This window comes from Solea solea, chromosome 18, assembly GCF_958295425.1.
Source record: "Solea solea chromosome 18, fSolSol10.1, whole genome shotgun sequence".
NCBI classification, from domain to species: Eukaryota; Metazoa; Chordata; class Actinopteri; order Pleuronectiformes; family Soleidae; genus Solea; species Solea solea.
Window position 1 is genome coordinate 4,693,751 of NC_081151.1, and position 17,986 is coordinate 4,711,736.

The 17,986-nt window shown below is 43.9% G+C and overlaps 1 protein-coding gene across 2 annotated transcripts in view; it reads right to left on the reverse strand.

The window, feature by feature from the left end:
* The window catches only part of LOC131444589 (formin-like), a 34,176-nt gene extending 23,988 nt beyond the window's left edge, over positions 1-10,188 (reverse strand). The window contains exons 1-5 of one of the 2 annotated variants that reach the window (XM_058615082.1): positions 7,364-10,181; positions 7,102-7,222; positions 5,590-5,651; positions 3,618-4,315; positions 1,492-1,633 (exon numbers count right to left, since the gene is read on the reverse strand). In XM_058615082.1, the coding sequence (XP_058471065.1) occupies positions 1,492-1,633; positions 3,618-4,315; positions 5,590-5,651; positions 7,102-7,222; positions 7,364-9,010 (2,670 nt within the window). In that variant the 5' untranslated portion in view covers positions 9,011-10,181. Of the gene's footprint in view, positions 1-1,491; positions 1,634-3,617; positions 4,316-5,589; positions 5,652-7,101; positions 7,223-7,363 lie in introns of both variants that reach the window. The other variant, XM_058615083.1, reaches the window with a different exon arrangement.
* Between the last annotated feature and the right edge of the window lie 7,798 nt (positions 10,189-17,986).

The window sequence follows — 17,986 nt, forward strand, 5'->3', positions numbered from 1 at the left end:
AGCCAGTTGGAAGCGACTGAGCCTCCGCGTATTCACTTCCCCTCTTCTGACTAATCTCAGATATAAACTTCAGACGGTTCACCGTGCGGCTCTTTATTGGACATTTGAATGATAAGCATTTGTTTCAACAACGTTTCCATTAGTGTGTGTGTGTGTGGGGGGGGGGGGGGGTGGGTGGGATGTAAGACCCAGACAGGAGACACTTGGGCAGGATCTCTGTCTGGCTGTCTGACTCAAATGTTGGGACAGTGACAGAGTGACCAGACCGAATGGAGGGATGTACGGGTGGAGATCAAGGACAAAAGAACACACACACACACACACACAGTCTGTGGCCCTGTGGAGCAGAGTGGAGCCTGAGCAAATTGATCAGAATAGGGTCTGTGTATGGATTAAGTGGGGACAGACTGGGGACAGTGGCCGCTTTTTAACTGCTTGGACGCCCCCAGCGAAAGACCACTCGGCGGCCAGGATGCTGACGCAGACCCTGGCTGCAGGAGGAGGTGCAGAGTTGCAACATTTGACCAGACGTCAACAAGTGTGCCTTCAGTGGGGAGGAAGAGAGTACTGTGAATCAATCTAGCAGAGAGCACACGTTTGGTAATTATGTGTAAAAGCACTTTACTTCACAAAGTACTTAAGAGACCAATTAAGAGGGAAAAAAACCTCCCTTTTAACAGGAAGAAATCTTAACAGGACAGAACTATAATTAAAATTATGTTTATCAAGGGTAAATAAAGCACTTTTTCTTCTTTCCATTTCACCTCCATGTCAAACCTGCTGCCATTATCAATAACATTCCATCATCACAGCAACTCGTTTCGACAGAGAGGCGGATACATCATCTCCATTGGGAATTCCTGAATTTAATCCCGGTGTATTTCGTATATCCCACGGCCAAGGAAAGGAAAGGAATTGGGCTCGTAAGTGGAAGGTGCAGATAAGTGCAGCCCACTGCTCCTGTGCCCGGCTTGTGTGTGTGCGTTCACTACTAATAAGGATGGCTTAGATGCAGAGGACAAATACACTTTGAATAATAAGTGTGTGTGTGTGTGTGTGTGTGTGCAAAGATTTTGAATTTGAAAGTCAGCAATGGCAAACACTCTCCTCGCTTATCCCCACCTCTCCTCTCTCTTTCTCATTATCATATTGTAAGGTCTCATCTCATCTTCAGCAGAGCTAGAGTCATTTATCTTGTTTTTCTTGCACATACTTAATACTCTTATTTCTATTTTCTTGAATTTTCTACCTTGATGTGATTTGTGGCTGCTGTAATTCTGCAAATGTCCATCACAGGGCCACATATAGAGACAAACAACCATTCACTCTCACACCTACGGTCAATTTAGAGTGCCAATTTACCGTATTGCATGTTTTTGGACTGTGGGAGGAAGCTGGAGAAAACCCACACTAACCACTACACCGACCACGTGGGACAAATCAATGAATAAAAACTTACTGAGAGGGAGAGAGTGGAGTGACTGCACCTACCTTCTTAGTTTTGGTTTTCTTCTCATAGGTGTCCGACAAGGGTTTCTTCTTTGACTGCTGCGCGGCCTTTGCGAACAGATCCTCAAACTCGTTGGCGTTGACGATGTTCGGTTCCTCCAGAGACCCCCACAGTGTGTTTTTGCTGTAAAAGGAAGCAGAGATTTTCAGTCAGCATTGTACATCATTATAGCTAAAAAGGATTAAATCATAGATAAAAAAAAAACAAAAACGGGGTTCATGTGGCAGGGTAAAGACATCAAGGCTACTCAGAGCTAAACACAATGTGTGTTCTATTTGTGGAATATTATTTGATGTTTATGCAACCTTCCCACTGTTTGCCATTTTCCATTTCACTGTCCGACAAACACTTGGCAGAAATGGCCGCGTAATCTCAGCTTTAAAAAAAGAAGCACTGTTTATGAGCGAGGCGATAAAAATAACAAAAGATTCAGACGAGGAGCTCGTTTCTGTAATAAAAAGGAACACATTTCCAGCAAAAGGAAACGGGAACGCGGGGCGGCGACGTCGTGTTTCCCAAGTTGCCGAGTAACAACAGGGGGAAACAAACAACAAGGCAGAAATAAGAACAAGAGGTGTCTAAAGTCAAGAGGATATTCCGGAGGGGAGCACTGTGTTGTTACCAACCTGAAGCTCAACACATCTGTCTCTGCTTCCCCTAAGTCTGTTAATCCACAGACACAGTAAACGGCCTAATAACAAGAAAAACCTATTCTAAAGGCAGACTGTGGTATGATGACAATAAACTACAGATGTCTAACTACTATCATTTCACACACACACAGCAGTTGTCGATGCAGGCCATAATTTAATGATATTACTCTAGTCAATCTCCCCCCAAGTCAAGGCCCATTTACAGTGTGAGAGAGAGAATCTGGACCCAACGCATGAACAAAGGCGCTGGCAGGATCATCAAGGCTTGAATATCAGAACAATCAACTGTACTGCCAGTGACTCGGGGTCAAGCAAGTCCAAGTGTTTCAGCGCGCAGCTGGCCTCCCGTCGAAGTGGTGAGAGTATTTATCTGGGGGCAGCCAAGAGATTTTGCATTGAAGACATAATGATACCGTCCTGAAGTCCTCCTCGTGATTCCAGCACTTCGCTGTGAGAGGCTGAGACCAAAATAAGCCCAGCGCGCACACAGCCATCAGACTGTGGACCCGACGGCGCAGGAAACCTCGCTTGGAAAAGAAAACTGCATCCAAACCCCAAGAAATCTTTCCGTGCAAGACAACGTTCATAATTGACTAGATTATGACTGTAATTGAATTTAAATCCCCTCTTCACATTCCCCTTTTTAACGCAACTCACCCCCCACCCAAAAAGAAAAAGTCTGTCCTGCGCGCTGCCAACTGACAGCTGAAACCTCACATTGTCCTCCCCTCCTAATGCAGAACTTCACACCATTAACGGCGATCACGCGGCTAATCCTGCTACAGTTAAACATCTGACCCATTTAATTCCCCTTTAACTTGGCCCTTTACAGTTCAATTTATAGCCGACATGAAAACTGTTGTAGCGCAGTCACTCTGGGCCCCCAGAACTGGCCGGGACCAGTGAGAGCGAGTAAGAACCACAGCAGCGTAGCTCCCCCCCTGTAACCCAGCCATGGAAATACAAGGCCATAAAGCTGGAAGCCTGGCACCCACGAGGCAACAACCACAGCCACTGCAAATGGGCTGGATAATCCACTTGCAATTACAGAGTGTCTCAGCAGAGCCTTCAGATGTGGCAGCGTAGTGCAGCAACTGTACCTCTGATATTTAGACCAAGACCCCCCATTAAACCAGGTTTGGTGATCCTTTTACGACTTCATTAGAGATGACAGCGGTTTCACTTGTGCGTCGCTGACTGTTTGATACGTCTGTCTTGGGCCCCCCGGGGGCTCTTCACAATCACACGCCAGTATCGTACTGAGCTAAACTGAGCGTGTAAAACATGTCAAATAACCACATGTTAGGCAGGTCAAAGTTCACTGGGGGAAGAACGTCTCAGATTTAAGGTGTAATATGTCATATTTCTGCATCATGATTTACAAGATCTATTTTGTCGAGCGGTGCACTCACATCACATTAGACAAAACATTGGAATCGAGCTGCCATACGTACTTCTTGTCCTGGATCTGTATCCTGCTCCAGTACAGAGGTTTCATGGGATGGGCTGGCTCGATGGCAGGCTTCCGTGGGACCTTCTCCACCACCTTCGCGAAGCCGAACCCCCCCATGGGGGGAGGAGGTGGAGGGCCACAGCCTGGAGGAGGGGGAGGAGGGGGTGGACCAGCACCAGGTAGGCCAGGAGGGGGAGGCGGAGGCGGTGGTGGTGGCGGGCCGCATCCAGGGAGAGGAGGAGGAGGTGGTGGTCCTGAAAGGCCTGGCGGGAGTGGTGGAGGAGGAGGGGGTGGTGGTCCTGAAAGGCCTGGCGGGAGTGGTGGAGGAGGAGGGGGAGGAGGAGGTGGTGGTCCTGAAAGGCCTGGAGGGAGTGGTGGAGGAGGAGGAGGAGGTGGTGGTGGATTTAGGCCGATAGAATCCAAGTTGAGTTTCTTAGGCACGTTCTGGTTGGGGCTTTGAACGTGGCCCTCGGGGCTTTTGATAAATGTCTCCCTGTCCGTCTGGATGCTCACGGTGCGCCAGGTCTTAGGCGCCAGGTCCTCGTCGGTGGACACAGCGACGTCACGGACCTCGCTGCGCCGCTCCTGACCTGGACCGTACGACTTGTCTCTTTTCATGTTGGCGATGACTCCCTCCATGCGTGTCACTGAGACGGCGTGCTCGCCGCGCAGCTGAAAGACCTTGAGCTCAAATTCGGACTGCGTGGAGCAAGAGAGGATAAAAAAAAAAGAAGTCATTTTCACAATTTTCAATAAAAAACTACAACTCCATCAGCTCCATAACTGCAAATATTGTCACAGTTAACTACAAATCTTCAGCTTGCGGGCATTTGATTACATAATTCAAAAGTTTGGGAAAGCGCTGATTGACATTTTTCACCATTTTATGGACCAGTCCACTGATTATTCATTGAGAAAGTCTCAGAGTAACATCTGACTCTAACAGTGAAAACCTACAAACTGCAGTTTCGAAAAACAACTCGACTAAAACAAAGAAAAATCCCTTCCCAATACACATGTTCCGTGTTAACACATGTCAGTTTAGAAATGGCATTAGGCACGTTCCTACCCTTGCGGGTTGACTCAGCATTTGTCCTTTAGAGTTTAACGTTGAATTAAAGGCTTTATAAAAACAGGCGGTAAAAAAACAAAAAAAAACAGAATCTGAGGTCAGTGAAGAAACGAATCAGTGGCACAAGTTACACAACTTTTTTTGAGAACTGCATTCCTATTGGACAAACCAATTAAAATGTGTTTTGAATGGTTTACTTGCTCATACACTATTTTTTCTGTTTGATAAAGTCTAATTCATTTTTTTAAATTTCAAACTATCTATACTGCAGCACTCACATGTGTACATATATGTAAAACGAAACAAAACTTAACAACTCCTATTCCTGAATCAATATTCAATTTATTATTCCCATCATAGTCGCTAACAGTTTTAGCCTTCTGTGCTAATTATAACAGCCTTTATATTCATTTTTATTATAACAGTATTTGACTGTTCAGACCTCTTTAATGGTAAATCTGACGGGAGAATTTGTATTTGCATGCACTTTAAGACAGAGTCAATGATGCTGCTGCAATAAAATGGTCTTATTTCGAAACATTAACATAAATTATGATAAATTGTAAGTAGTCAAGGATTATTTGTTTTACAGATAGGAGAGGCAAAATATGCAGTGCCAAAATATCCACTCAGCAGACTTTAAGATGAAGCTAAGCTGCTGCAACTGAACATTTCATGCTTACTTGGCGCCATCTTGTGTTTAGTTGTGTTAACTGCAATGAGAGACTAAATAATCAAGAGTGCCCCAAAAATAAAAGAACATCTTCTGAGACTAGAGTCCACAGACACGTCTATTTTGCTTCACTTTGATATTGTATTGATATTGAACCCTTTTTTCCCCTTCAACTAGTCCGGCCTCCCAGAGAGGACATGACATGTTTTTTCACTGTGATTTACTCACATGCATCTTCTCCAGCTCTTCCTTGCACTCTCTCTTCAGCTGAAAGAGGGCGGCCTGGTGTTCTGAAAGGTGGAGGAACAAGGAAACAAGGAAACAAGGAAGCGTAAGCATGAGAAAACAAACGTGCGGTGTGAACATAGCTCAATAACCGCAACTCAATTAAAGACCGAGAGAGGAACCCTAACCCCGCTACATGAAATATTAACATGTTAAATATTCTAAAAAAGCTTAAGGGCCGTCCCGACAACGCGTGACCTCAGCAGGTAAATTCTATTGAAGGGTGGGTCTCTATATTTATCACTAGACCAACCAGTTTGAATTGTGCTGCCAGCTGGAGAAAAAACAAAAAGGTTGGTCTGTTGGTACTGATAAAATCAAAGCAACAACAACGTTATTAGTAGTGATGGCGAAAAGACACCAGGATACCGATCATTCTTTCAGCAGATTCATCGAGTAATCGTTTGTTCCATAACCTGGAAATAAACCTGGAAATGATGATGTTCTCGAATGTCTTTGTTGTCTAGAATGTCTAGAAACCAGAAAATATTCACATTTAAGAAGCTAAAAACGATCAGAAATCTTGTTTTTATAATGAAAAAATGTTTTGTTTAAATATACATTTTATACTGTTCAAATTTCAAATGTAACATGCAAAATCTGGTTCATGTAGAGCCACAGTGGTTTGTTTTTTTCATTTCAATTGTTAATACACATGCACTGAATTGTCAATAACTGCCAGATATTGAAGGTTATTCTGAAAAATGTGCAAAAGCACTCCAACACTTTTATGGTTATAATTTCGGACATTCTTAAGTGTTAAATTTGCTTTCTCTTTATCTGAGGATCAGAAAATGAATATAAACTGGTTTATCTTTACGTTTCATAGTCCGAACTATACTTTTAAACGAGAGCAAAGCCTGAGGATTGCAGGCAATTCGTCACACAATAATCCGCATTTTGCTCATCTGGACTAACTATTCTTTTATTTTGGAGTAAAAAGTAACGAAGAATATCGGAGTCAATGTGACAGTTGCCACAAACAGAAATAAAGAAGTAAAGTACAGATGAAGGTGAACATTCTATTTGTACATTACATTACATGTGTTTCACTGCACCCAGAACCTGAATGGAAAGCTTTCATCCTCTGCAACTCAATCACTCGATCAACTGCTGCATGTGTGCTCCTGACCTTTTTGTGTTTTTGTGTCATTACACCTTTTGAGTACAAGATGGACCAGATATGGCACGCTGCCCAGAATGCACTCGATTCCATTTAGTGAACAAACACAGATTCTCTGTGTTTTTTTAAATGGATCTAAAAGGATAATGTAGCTACTATCTATGCATGATCTGTCACTATATACTGTAAAATATCATATAGATGCTCAAAGGACAAGGGCGTCCACCGGTGGGATGTGTGTCACTATGTGGGCTGGATGGTGATGATCCTTTGTCAGCGTTCCTGGTCTTAGATGTTACGTTGTCTAAACTCTACTGTCAGAAGCTACTTACCCGCCTCGGTGTACTTGAGCCCCACCTTCTCCTCCTCATCTTTAGATCTGGGTGGGGGCCACACAGCCTGCAGCCTCCCCGGAGTGCGGTCTTCACTGTCAGTAGGAGACGTGAGTTCCGTCTGTGGGCAGAAAAACACAATATGCAACAACATGACACAAATATTTGGGATTTGTGTTTTCTCAAAATGCAGTCATTTTCTCCACTCGTTAAATAAATAAAATTCAATTGTGTTTCCAAAAGAAGGAGTGCCATTACATACATTCTCCTCTGTGGGACTTTTGACTTCGTTGCCAGGAGACTTGGAGGCTCGCTCGAAAATTGACCTCAGATTTTCCTTGTCGTTCTTTATTTTCTTTTTCACCGCCTCTAGATCTACTTCCTCCTTTGTGGCAGTCTTAGGGCCAAAGATGTTCCTGAAGGTTTCATAAGCCAAGTCTGAGGTTTTCTTCTTGTCAGGTGTGGATGTAGGAGTCTCTGGGCCAGGAGTTTTCTCTCCCGTATCCTCCTCACCTTTCTCAGAATCTTTCTTGCCTGGTTTAGGAGAAGCATCCTGCACACCCTCTGACTTTTTGGCCTCACTGTGGCTCTCTGTTTTAAGCAGGTGACTGAGTTGCCCCATTACAGTGCTTCTTGTATCTGAAGCAGGTTTAGGCTCTGCATGTTTTTTGGTTGGAGAGACCGTCCTCTGATCAGGAAACAGCTTGGCTTTGTTTACCGTCTTCTTCAAGTTGAGCAAGGCCAGGTCAGCGTCCTTCTCGCTCTGCTTGATCTCAGACATCGTCTCCCTTTCCTCACCCACCGCTCCTTTCTTCAGCACCCTTAACCCACTGAAAAGAGCAGGCATCTGGAAGGAAGGGGGTGAGGAGAGGGTCGCGTCCTTGGAGGGGGATGAGGAAGAAGAGGAGGTAGAGGACTGTGGTGTGTTTTTTTCAGGTGTCTTAAGATTAGTTATTTGCTTTGAAGGACTGTGCCGATAGCCACCCAGGGGGTCTTTATATACAGATAATGGTGACGTGGGTTTCTTCAAATGTAAATTAGTCACAGCAGTATCTGATTTCTCCACTGGACTCAAGGATGCTTGAGGTGACACTTCAGGAGACTTTGAAGGACTGGAGTGAGGTTTCTCACCCCTTTCCTGAAGTGTCTCCTCCTTCTGTGTACGACGCACATCCTCCGTCTGTCTCGATGGAGAAGCTGTGGCACCACTCTGACCTTCATGCTCCACAGAAAGACTTCCAGATAGGATGGAGGGAACGGGCTGAGAGCAATCTATGCCAGCATAGTCACCGTCATCATCATTCTTTCTACTGTTGTCGTCTTCTGGCTCCTCAGAAGTTGTGGCTGTGCTCTCGTCTCCTTGTTTGGTACCTGGACCTTTTTTAGAGCTAGCTTTGTTAACAAACCTGTCCGAGTAGAGAATGGCCTCTATGGGGGATGGCTCCTGAATTTTGTGTGTTCTGAACACAGGCAGTTTATTTTTATTTCGCAGCGCTTCTCCTTCACCGTGGTTCCCTTCGTTGTCTTCTTTGGGTCGGCTGGGCTTCCTGGACTTGGCGAGCATCTGTCTCAGGGTGGCGCCACTATGAGAAGTCTCCACGTCGTCATTTTCCGTGTCACTATACGTTTCCACCCTGGTGACCTGGACCAGATCCGGGTCCTTGTCCTTGTCACAAGAAGTCGCTACATCCTCCTGAGGCAAATCCTGCTTCTCCTTTAGCGTGTTGTCACCATTAGTGGCTGGGTCGCCCTCAGGAGGAGGTTTCTCACCATTTGACAGTTCTCTGAAAGACGTCAGCACAGCTGAAGTGGCAGGTCTGTCTCGGGTGAAGAAACTGCCAAAGACGTTGAGTAAGGAACTAGCAGGCTGCTTCCCCAGCTCCCCAACATTATTACTTTCACTATCCATTTTGTGTCAGGCAGAACTAAAACAGATAGTTTCTCCAGCCAAGTGTCCGTTAAAAACGTCACAAAAGGTTCATCTCCCCACTTCCAGTTTTCCAAGCTGCTCCTATTCCACCTGTAGAGTCGACCGAGAACAAAAGACCTTTGTATGGACAAAGCTCCCAAGCTCCTCTTTCCTTCTTTAGGAGGGTGGGTGAAGTGTAAATTCTTGATTCTCGTGTCACACAAAGACTACGACAGCCTGCATGTTGACAGTAGTACAGTGCACTCTCCCCTGTGTGAGCGCAACTCCCATGACGCCACGAGTGAGGTCAAGCTGCTCAGTGACTGGAAGCATGTCATCCTGTAATCTCCCCCTGGGAGAGCAGGAGAACAGAGTTCACTCGCGTCTCACAAAAGCATTTCCAAATGTCCCGACAAGCAGAGCAGCAATCCATAAAATCCTTCTTCTACGTGGTCTCCATGACTGCACTGCTCCTCTGGTGTGGATAGGACTGTTTTTACATGTCTCAGGGAAACCACTGTGAGAAAAAAACAAACTCCCCAGGTTGGGACAAAAAATGTCTCACTGGTCGACCCAGTCTGAGGACGCCTCCCTCCAGGTTCCTCCCTTCCTGGGAGGAGACCTGCAGAGCTTGGCAGCACAGGTGTCTTATTACTACCTCTGCTCACTTCCGTAAAATGGCTGCAGAGGTAAACACAGAAGAGAGGTGAGTCTGTGTTGAGCTGCAGTGGTTTCAGTTCACCAGTGCTGACGGACATGCAGTTAGTGCAATAAAGGGCTTAAGGAGTAGGTGTTTTAACAGCCGTCAGCTCCAGCTCCGGTTGATTTGTTTTGTAAATATCCGTACAGAGGTTTTGGAAAGCCCAGCATTCTTCAAATGTGGGTTGTGCTTAGCAACCAAAGGTCACTCCTTCTTCAGACTGCCTTACTGAACCTTATCTCAACTGGAGCCACCACAAAACAAAAGGGCAGCATTTTAACCCTTTAACACCTAACCCTCAATTACTTTAACCATAATAACTTCCAATATCTGGCATTTATTTACAATTTACTGCGTGTTGACGTAACGCTTTAACAATTTAAAATGAAGAAAAACAAAAGGTTTATTTAGAAAAACACTGCAGTTGTACATGAACCACAGATTTCGCGTGTTAAATTGTACATTTTTGAAATTTGAACAGTATGAATGAGTCTCTCAATGTTTCTTTGTCTCTCAATGTGCAAAAAACAGGCCAAAGAATGGAAACTATGTACAGGTGTTGTTCCCACTATTTCCTCTCTGGCAACAAAGACCATGATTCTCCGGCGTCCTGGAACAGCGCGAGTGAAATCACCGTAATAACCACACGTTGGCTTTGTCGTGCAACTTCTGAGCAGACAACGTTGGGATTTTTTCTGATAGCACAAAATGTTGCGTTAATACGTGTCGTCAGCGATACGCTTGGTGTTACAGGGTTAAATAGGGTTTCTTAAATGATTCATAAAAGTTCAGTTTTATGACAGCTCAAATTAAGTGATTGAAAAAATATGGGGAGTTTTAAATTCATTCCAACAAACACTTTATTTTGGTCACGGTTATAATTTAATACAACCAATAAAACCATTTGTAAACCAAAGAGAAACTAGGTATAACTGCATTCTCCTAGGGTTTACTTATCACAATTGGAGAGAGGGCTTATGTGGTCAAGGAATTAAGTTATGTAAGAGCAGCGGTATTTCAAACACACACACACACACGCCCAGTAAATCCCCTGAGAGACTGTACTACTTTTACAGTGTATTCAGAAACAGGTGATAAATAACAAAGTCACCATTTTATGTTAAGCTACAGTCATCAGCCCATAATGACCTCAAATGACCTTAATTATGATTGAAACAAATTCTTCATTCCGTGCACATAATAAAAATAAAAAATACCGCTCCCTGCTAAATCTCATTATCTCAAATCTCATGGTCCACATAGAAATGTTGCCCGTCTGCCACTTATCTGTCCCGAGATGTCAATTCTGATCATTCATTGTTCGCAGGCGGCAGTTTCAGGAGAAATGGGAGGAGCCTGAGCTGGAGTTGCAAAGGTTAATAGTGAAACCTTGGGGGACTCATACCCAGACATTTTAGGATTCATTTTAAAATTCTATTTATTGGCCCCCGAAACAGTGGAATGATCTGCCACTGCACATCGGACAGGCCTTTTTTTCCCTGCATCTTTTTTAAAGCTCTTCTTAAAACTCGCCTCTTTTCATTGGCTCTTGACACTATTTAAGTCTGATTTTATTATGTTTTTTCTCTTTTTTATGTCTTTTATGTCTAATTTATTATAGTCGTTTTAGATGCTCTTGTGAGCTATTATGCCTTTTGTTGTCAATTTGGTTCACTGTGGTTGTTTTAAAGTGCTTTACAAATAAAGCTGGATTGGATTGGACAGCTTCAACAGTCGTCATTGAATTTATTAAGTTTTCTTTGCTTTTGATACTTTGTTAAGCGTCTCTGAGTATCCGGAAAAGCCATAGAAATTTGATGTATTATTATTATTGTTATTATATTTCAGATGTTGGTACATTGCTGAAACTAATCTAAAATGGTTTTAATTCAAAGCTTTAAAACTACAGATTTGACACCCTCCCTTGTGAGTTCAACACGTACGCCGTGCAGCTGATGTGTGCGTTTTTGTTGTTGTACGTGAGATGGCTATCCGTTTCATAACACTGTGATTGTGGACACGATGGCCTGTTGTGATGGTATGCTGACAGATTATGCTCCATTGTGTCTCGGCTGGGGAAAACAATACACGACACTGCAGCAAAATATAACCTGCCTAAAAAAAAATTGGAACCACACCCGGGTAATCTGACTCATCTGCCAAAGGAATGACATCCTTCAAAGTGTAATGAAAAACTGTGCTGCTCGTCTTTCTTAGCGTATTTATGTCCTTAAGCAACACACTGTTTGCTTCAGGCTGTTTTAGAAGACCCACACGTCAGGACCACATAAACCACACGCTCTGTGGCAACACATAACAACTTCAGTCAAATAGCAATAGGGGAAAACATAGTAATTATTATTATCAGTGGCCTTCGCCATCTGAAATAAGGTTAGGGAGTGTTCAAAAATAGCTGGAGGAGTAAGTCAGGCTTTTCTTTTCTGTGGTTTGAGTGGAATGTTCTCAGTTATGGCTCAGGACCTAAATCTTAAGATTAGCAGTCGTGACCTTTTAATCCATTTCTGAGATTTCAAGAGAGTCCAACAAAAGGAGGGGGGGACACAAAAAGGGTAACAATGAGCATGACTCTGACATGCATCGCGTATTTGTCAGTTTTGGTCTGTGCAGACTGGTGAACAGGAAAAGTAAGAATTGAAGAGATGGTTAGTTTATCCTCGCTTTTGTTTTTTCAAAATCAGTCTGTATTTTTCTGCTTTGTATAAGCGTGTGGATGTGTTTTCTGTCACGTTTGCAGACCAGCTTGCCTTGAACGGGAACAAATACAGTGTTCTGAGCTGAATAAACTTCGATAAATAGTGTTTGCGCTGCTCACGTTTCCTCACCGTGCACTCAAGTTTGGGATAATAGGGCGTGTCCCCGATGATGTCGTCCTCAGGCGGCGTGATGCGCAGGAAGTCCAGGTGATCGGGGCGTGGCGCGCGAGACGGAGGCTCCTGAGTTTCATCGCCATCCAACATCCAAATGTCATCCTGGCGCAAGAGGGATTCATCTACACACAACACAAACACAATCACAGGGTAATTAAACGCTCCGTGTTGTGCAAGGAGAAACACACAACAACAGAAAAGGTGTGATAAAAACCACATCAGTAACACAGTGTGAGGCAAGTTCTACGCTTGTGTAACCTGCATTGGTTACTGACGAGGAACAAGGCAGAACACAGGTATCAGACAGGTAGCAAGAGAAAAGACCTGTCGAATAACACGATAGACGACTACTACTGTAGCACAGTTAACTGCAATAAGAAATGGATGATTTGTTAGAGTGGAAATATGACTTCATCTTCATATGGCTTGAGAGACGCTGCCCTCTACTGGCCGAGCAAGTGCATACGCTGCACAATTTAAGGCCACAGGTAAAACTTTACCCTAAAAAAACAAATGAATTCTTTTGACACAGTATTCTGAAGGAGTTTGGACTCATTATGTGCATTTCAGAGGCCTGCACAGCGTTCCTCCTCCTCCTCCTCCTCCTCTTCCTCGTGTGTCATGGCCATCACACAAATAACACGGTACTAACGTCAGGAACCAGGCAACTGCTGCAAAAGCCAACACAGCGGTAGAGAGTACATGGTTACTTCTCACACGCAACACGATATTATTCACTCACTTATTCACATGTAAGAAAACAAAAAGGCTAAATGCAGTACGGGGCAGGGACAGAGAGCAGAAAGAATACGATGGAGAGAAGAGACTGAGGAGGGGAGGGAGGGGGCAGATCTTGATGCACGGTGACCTCAATTTTCCTCCAGCTGTAAGACAACACCTCAACCTGTTGGGGCAGAATTATGAGCTGGAAACTAAGAAACGCGTATCACTTTCAGTTCGATGAGACGCCAAAGCTAAAAAAAACCCTCTCAGTATTAATGATTATCCTTAAAGACTGCACTGCAGCAGCTTAATGAATACACCATGAGACTCTCCCCATGCTTTAAACTCGGTTGAACACACGTGCAGCCACGCACCCACACAAACAGGTTTATGCAGCTTTTTTTCTTCTCAGGACAATGCAATCTGTCATTCAGAGGCAGCCACAGCGCCTGCAGTCCCTGTAGTTATCTGAGACTTGGACATCGGGGAAAGAATGCGGGATTAGATGAATAACTTTTCATTATGATAATGCCGCACTGCATGTTTCCGGCAGTGGGAACTGCTGACTGTGGACTGGGACTCTTCCAAATGTAGAATTAAGGTCAGTGTGAGCCAAGAAAAGCATTAATCGATGAGGAACAGGTCTCTCTTTCTCTCCCGTGACAAACTGTTTGATAGGGGAAACAGTGAGCGCTGTCTTTGTCTTTGCCTCATTCCTTAAAGCCTACAGAAACATTAACACTCAAGCGGGCTCTACACCTTTGACACATTTACAACCACCTCAGTCACCAGGTTTAATATATAGGAGGTGGCCCACACTGCCACCATCTGGACAGGCAGAGAAAACGTCCCTGTAGTCTAACACACTGCAGTGGAAGAAGCCCAGACTGTGCAGCAATGCTGGAGACGTGCACTAAGACTTAATGCAATCAATGTAATCAATGCAAACAGCTATGGAAGAGTAACTCTCCGATTCATCAGGTAAAAAGACACCGCTTTTATTTACACACCTGCACATGTTGAGCTGAAGTTTAAATGCCACTCCGGAGCATTGTGTGCTTATTCTGCCTTTTAATCTCCTTCCCTCTCAGCTGCTCCAAAAAGCCAAGACTAAATCAAATCGTCTATAACTGAGTGGACAGAGTGCAGATGGTATTGTGTTTGTCTGAGATTGGTTGCACAGAAAGTAATGCCCTGATAACTGGATCTTCGCAAGCCAAAGGTAACATCAGTTCACCACATGTTGTCCGAGTCTCTCTGGCTTTATTGGAACATAGTACACATAACACAGGTGTTGCCTGACGGCGTGCTTGCCTAAGCTGCAGTGGACGCAAACCACGGGGAACATTAGAAACCAAGAATTATTTATTCTAATTATTATTGGACGTTTTTACCGTTTGATGATTCCTGTTGACCTGTTTCTCAGAACCGAATTGGTCGCGTGACCGCATCATTTTGATTACAAGCAGCAACGAGAATGCCTGATCAAAATATCACGCAAAAATGGCCCACGATACCAATAATACCGCGATACTATATATATATATCGCAAGACAATAATATATCTGTCTAACTGAAGAAAACACAACGTAAAAAGTGCAGGATTCCTCTATTTATTCACAACATAAAGAACCAAGTGCATAAAGTCTATGTATTGAACGTGGATGGGGCATTATAAGTAGAGAAATTGTACAAATTAAAACAACTTCCTTTCCGGTTTCCTCACTCTTATTAAAAGACACTCAAACTGCTTCATCCTGCATGTGCACTGTCCCACTTTACCCACATGAAATCTATGATATTATTAAACAATTCAAAGAAAAACAACTGGGCCATCTGGCCTGGTCACAGCATCTGGTAGCCTCCATTTCCCCTCCACCGCTTTTAGTCAAGGAGGAGGATTATAGATTTTGATATAAATCATAAAAAAAACACAGGATTTATAAATCACCCCGCTTGGTTGTGACCGTCACAAACAAGCAGCCTTGTTGGCTGTGCATCGCTGTCAGACTGGCCTGATTGACCGGTTTGGCTGTTAGTCCTGAGGTCCATGTAAATAATAAAGTGGAAAGCCCATAAAGGGATGCTGCTGTGCTGCCTAGTGCACCACAGCTCGAGGGCTCGAGCAGGGAAGTAGCATGACATGAATCTCAGCGTTTACTCATTTCAAATGCGGCTCTGGAGGCTGACGGGATAATAGAAGTAAGGGGAGAAGGACGTGTGCTTTCATTGACATGGCAGGCCACTGACTGGGAGACAGGAAGTATAGTTAAGACTTGAGACTCTGGCTCAGTCCACACATACTGTAGGTGGATGATTCTGAAAATGCAGCCTTTTCTGTTCATTTTGGCCTTTGATATATAGAAAAACTATGGGTTTAGCCTCTGAAAGTGCTCATATTGGATGTTTTACAACACACTGTGCACCAGACATGTGTCCTCTATTTCACACAAGACAAGTTGTGTTTTTTTAACCCTTAAAACACAGCATTTCAGCTGCTTTTTTTTCCATTACCATGCTTAAACGTACAGTATATACAGAGGGTATAAGAATATGTAACATAGTGCCAATCTCAGCCGACGTAGGGCGATAGGCAGACACACCCTGGACAGTTCACCAGTGCATCGCAGGGCCACGTATAGAGACAAACAACCCTCCACTCTCACACTCACTCACACCTACGGTCAATTTAGAGTGTCCAATTGACCTAATCCCAATACTGCATGTTTTTGGACAGTGGGAGGAAGGCGGTGAACCCGGAGAAAACCCACGCACACACGGGGAGAACATGCAAACTCCATGCAGAAAGGCCCTTGTTTATATTTAAATACAGAGGGGGAAATCTACTTTAAGAACACCCGGAAGCAGCAAAATGGGACACAGCTAGCGTTTGTCCAAGGTGCTACTGCAGGAGATTCTTAAAACAGTTGTATGTTATGGGAATAAAACCTTTGTGGCTTGTTTCTGTGTGTAATGTGCAGAGGCGGAGGGAGAGTGCATATTTTTGAAAGAATACTTCATTATGAATAGAACAGGCCCTTGTACTCACAGGGGCGAGACAGCTTTACTTGGCAGTGAGCTTTCTGTCGACTGACAGCGAGGCGGCAGGGGGAAGACAGCGATGCAACTCCTGCTGCTGATCAGTTTCACATGACACTGCTGGAATGTATCGAGTAATCTGATTATGGTATTGAATAATCCGCCATATGTCAGACAATAAAATAAGGAAGGAATTAGGGATGGGTGGGATGAACGGAAGGCAACGGCGAGCGTGTCCAGATAGGAGTACATTTTCTAGAGAGGCTTTTTATCACAACATTCAAATGAGGATGAATGTGTTACTTTAAAATCACAGTTCCCGTCTGCGATAGCATGTTCATTAACAAGCACTGAGCGGGGGATTAAAGTGCCCGGATCATAATTAGTTTGACATTTGCAAACCCGCGAAGGCCCGAGCTTCACACTGACCCACTTAGCTCTCTTTGGCTGGACCCTGTGATGTTCATTTATCTGTGTTAGCATCTGAAATGTATTCAATTATGAAGCGACACAAGGGGCAATCCAGTAAACAGCGAGGAGGACGCAGCAGCACAACCCGAGAGGGATTCGGTTCAAGATTAAAAAGGATAATGCCGTCGTTCTGAACGACTGTGCAGCATCATGACGCATGAGGAAAACACAATGTTAGGCAACAACAAGAGTCGTTCACTTTGCTTCCGTCTACGTTTATCATGTAAAACATCTGAGGAGGATTTAGGCCAGCGCTTAACGGCATTGGAAATACAGTAGAAAAAGGAGATTTTAAGTCAAATGCCAACATCAGTAGATTCAATTCTAATAAAAATGAGGGCAGAATGATTTAGGGAAAATATACAGTAATGAGTGTGGAGTTTGCATGTTCTCTCTGTGTGTGCATGGGTTTTCTCCGGGTTTGTTGATTTCCTCCCATAGACCAAAAACATTCAATATGGGGATTAGGTAAATTGCACACTCAAGAATTTAGTGTCCAATTTACAGTCTTTCTTTAGAGAATGTAGAGTTCTTTCCTACATGTATGCTTTGCAGTTTTTTAATCTGCTTCAAAGATACAACAATAAAAGTTATAAGAATTAAATTACAGCCTTTGCAATTCACTTATTGCTTCGTTTGGAGTGTGGATATTACTGCGTGCCGCTAGCCGACACCTGAGTGTGTCTTATATGTGTGTGCCAAGATGTCTGAGGGCACACAGGGACAGACATCGCAGTGGGAATTGATCCAACTTATTACCACATGAGTAAACCTGGGTTATTCATTCGCCTATCCACCAGTGGAGCTTGGCTGTCCCCTCCCCTGAGGCTGTGGCAGAGCCGATCATTGCTGGAGATACACAACTAGTCTATTATGTAACAACTCAAACACTCTGGAGCTACACTCGGTGAAAAGAAGAGAACTTTCGGATTTAAAAAAAAAAAAACAACTGCATTAACCCTGGTCCATTGTTAAATGACCTCATGCATGGAAGGCCATCTGTTTGCTGCTGCAGATTAAAGAGACACCGACTCAAAGGGCTGATTACGCATGTTGCAGAGGTAGCAAATGTAATAATCATAATAAGGCCTCATCCCTCACTAATCAGAGCAACAGCAGGAGAATTAGCTTGGATTGAGCGTTATGGAGCGATTC